The 3,403-nt window shown below is 61.1% G+C and overlaps 1 protein-coding gene across 2 annotated transcripts in view; it reads left to right on the forward strand.

Annotated features, from left to right (window-relative positions):
* Positions 1–6: 6 nt before the first annotated feature.
* Positions 7–3,403, forward strand: part of LOC113959856 (NF-kappa-B inhibitor delta-like) — a 5,896-nt gene continuing 2,499 nt past the window's right edge. For both annotated transcript variants that reach the window (XM_027669134.1, XM_027669133.1), the window contains exons 1-6: positions 7–123; positions 682–787; positions 1,317–1,463; positions 2,199–2,250; positions 2,740–2,903; positions 3,124–3,237. In XM_027669134.1, the coding sequence (XP_027524935.1) occupies positions 8–123; positions 682–787; positions 1,317–1,463; positions 2,199–2,250; positions 2,740–2,903; positions 3,124–3,237 (699 nt within the window). In that variant the 5' untranslated portion in view covers position 7. The remainder of the gene's footprint in view (positions 124–681; positions 788–1,316; positions 1,464–2,198; positions 2,251–2,739; positions 2,904–3,123; positions 3,238–3,403) is intronic.

The following is a 3,403-nucleotide window of genomic DNA, read 5'->3' on the forward strand; positions in this document are numbered from 1 at the left end:
CCCCCCGATGGGGAGGGAGACCTCAGACCCTGATCTTGACCCTCGGGAATTGGCGGTCGCCCGTGCTGCGCTGTGGGGCCAAGACCCCTGGGAGCTCCTGTGGCAGGATGAGGAGGGGGACACGTGAGGGGGAACCATGGGGGCCGTGGGGGGTACAGAGGTCATGGGGGGTATGGGGGTTCTCCATGAGGGGTCAATGGGCTGGGCTCAATGGGGGCAGTGGCGAGATCCATGGAGGGTATTTGGGTCGAGGGGGGCAATGGAAGGGTCAATGGGGGAAGCAAATGGGGGAGTCACTGGGGGAGCCAGTGGGAGGGGAAATGGGGAAGTCGGGGGGGATCAGTGGAGTGTCAATGGGGCCCATGGGGAGGAGAATGGGAGAGCAAAGGGGAGGCAACGGGGTGAATGTGGGGTCAATATGAGGGGTCAATGTGGGGTGAATGGGGGGTAAATAGGAGGGTCAACAGGGAGTTCAGTGGTGGGCCAAGGGGGGCAGCAGTGGGCCAGTGGGGGGATAATGGGGAGGCAATGGGGCTGTCAGTGGTGCAGTCAGTGGGGCAAAAAGGGTGCTGGGAAGCCACTGGGGCAGTTGTGGAGTGCTGAGAGGAGCCACAGGGTGACAGATCCCTGGGGGGTGTCTGGGGGTCAAAGGAGTTCCCTCTAACCCCCCTCCACCCCCAGGCTGCTGCATGTGCTCTGTGCAGGGGGGCTGCGTGTGCCTGCCCGGGCTGCAGCCGAGGCTCTGCGGGATCTGGGAGGGCTTGAGATGCGGGAGCACCTGGGAAAGGTGAGGGGGCAGCACAAGGGGTAAAAAAGGGGGCTATGAGGGCAGTAAGTGAGTCCTTGTGGGGCAATAAGGGGGTGGCGGGGGTAAAAGGGCAAGAATGTCGTGATCCCAGGGTTATGGGGGTAATTAATTATGGGGGTGGGGTAGTTAATTCTGGGGTGATTAATCACAGGGTTCTGTCACAGCCTAATAATGGGGGGATGGGTGAGTGATGGGGGGAAAAGGGGTAATTAATAATGGAGTAACTAGAGGCCACTAAAGGGCTAATGAAGGGGCAGTTAATAACAGGTAATTATTTAGGGGATGATAAGAGGGTGATAAGGGGGGCAGAACAGTAACAGTGCACCAGGGTGATAATTTGGGGGTTGGGGGTGCCAGGCTCTCCCTACCACCCCTGATTCCCCCAGACCCCACTGACCCTCCCTTTCCCTCCACTAGACCCCCACAGACACCTCTTTTACCCTCAAGACCCCCTGATCTCCCCCCAGACTCCCTCAGATCCCCATGACACCCCCTTCTGCCCTCCCAGACCCCGCTGCTGGTGGCGGCAGCAGCGGCGGCCCCAGGAATTGTGCGGGACCTGCTAGTCTTGGGAGCTGATCCCGATGCTGCTGACCACAGAGGTCGGACAGCCCTGCACCTGGCGGCAGCCTATGGGCACCCTGAAATTCTCCAGGTGAGACCACAAACCCAAAATCCTCCAGTTAAGATGCCAAACCCCTCCCTGGGCTCCCCAAAATCCTCCAGGTGAGACCCAATCCCCCAAATCCTACAGATGAGACCCTCAACCCTCCCTCCCCTGAGCCCCAAAGTCCTTCAGGTGACACCTCAAACTCCAAATCCTTCAGGTGAGACTGCAAACCCCATGAAATCCTCTAGGTGAGAACCCCAAACCCCAAATCCTACATGTGAGACCGCAAATCCTCCATGTACCACCCCAACCCCCCCTCGGGCTTCCTCAAATCCTCCAGGTGGAACCCCAACCCCTGCAGGTCCTGGGCAACCAGAGGGGACCCAGGGGGACCGCAACACTTGCCCTGGGGGGTGTCAGGTGTCCAGGAGGGACCCCAACCCTCAGGGCAGAACTGAAAAGAGGTCCCTAAAGGACTCAGGTGTTCTGTGGGACCCCAAAAACGGCCTAGAGAGGGCCCAGGTGTCTGTCTGGGACCACCAAACCCCCATGGGGGAACCCCAGAATCACCTCAGTGGGACCCAGGCATCTGATGCCCTGTTATTGGGGACCTCAAAACGCCCCAAAGGGGTCCCATGTGTCCGGGAGCCACCAAAACTGGCCCAGAGGGGTCCCAGGTGTCCAGGAGGGACCCGAGACCCCTAGGGCAGACTCCACAACCCTCCCAAAGGGGTCCTTAGTGTCCAGGGGGATCCCAAATCTCTTACCCTGCCTTTCCAGGCCATGATGTCCTCGGGGGTCCCTGTCAATATGGAGGCCAGAAACTTTGAGGGTCAGTAAATCTGGGGGGGTCCGGGGTGGGGAAGGGGCTCGGGCTGGGTCCCTGAGTTTGGGGTGAGGGGGATTCTTGGGAAGTCCTGGAGTCCTTCTTTGGGGGAGACCAGGGGAGCTTCAGTTGAAGGGTCCCCATTTGGGGGGGGGTTAAGGCGTTACTGATTTGGGACATCTGAGGAGTCCCCAATTTCAGTGTCTTGCAGGGGTCCCACTTGAGGGGACCTCAGCGTGGAGGAGTTGGGGGTCCCTGCTTTGAGGGGGTCCCTGGGAATCTCCATTTTTTTGGTATCTCTTAGGGGGGGTTCATGGTGGAGACATACCTTCTTTGTGGTGCTGGGGGTCCCCAGTTTGGGGGTCCCAATTAGTTGATGGAGGAGCATCTGGGGATGTGTGTCTGTGCTTTGGGGGGCCCCTGGCAGGATTTTCAGTTCCAGGGGGGCTCTGTTTGGGGAGGGCCCATCCTGACCCACTTCGTTCCCCTCCTCAGGCCAGACGCCCCTGCACTGCGCTGTCCTAGCCCACAATGCGTCACTGCAGGGGGGGACAACCCCCTCGGGGGGCCCTGTGGGGGGATCCCCCACTCCCACCCTCCAGGACCGACTCCGCTGTGTCGAACTGCTGCTGCAAATGGGGGCAGACAGCAGCAGCCAGGTATGGACACCTCCAGGATACCCCAGGTATCCCTCAGACCCCCTGGGTGCATGCCCAGCCCCTTGTGCCACTCTCCAAAGACCACTGTGTCCTGCCTCAAGGTCCCCATGAGCTGGGTAGACCCGAGCTCCCAGGCACTGGGGTCTGAGGGGGTCAGGGGGAAGGTGCAGGGGAGGTGGGACTCCCTGTGGGACCCCCTCAACTCCTGTCTCCCTCCCAGGACACCAAGAGCAGCCTGACAGCCCTACATCTGGCTGTGCGGGCCAGCAACCTGGCCCTGGCCCACCTACTGCTGCGCCAGCCTGGCGCAGCCCCACGCCTGGTCAATATGAAGGTTTGGGGGGCTTGGAGGGAGCTCTGAGATGCTCTATGGGGGGGCCTAAGGGGGTGATCAGAGGTGTATGTGGGGCACTATGGGGGGCTCTGGGGTCCCCCCAGGGCTTAGAGAGGCACTGGGGGCTGGGGGGTGGTGTCTATGGGGGGCGGGGGGGGGGGGGGGG

Source organism: Corapipo altera, unplaced genomic scaffold (assembly GCF_003945725.1).
Source record: "Corapipo altera isolate COAL_440 unplaced genomic scaffold, ASM394572v1 297b, whole genome shotgun sequence".
NCBI classification, from domain to species: domain Eukaryota; kingdom Metazoa; phylum Chordata; class Aves; order Passeriformes; family Pipridae; genus Corapipo; species Corapipo altera.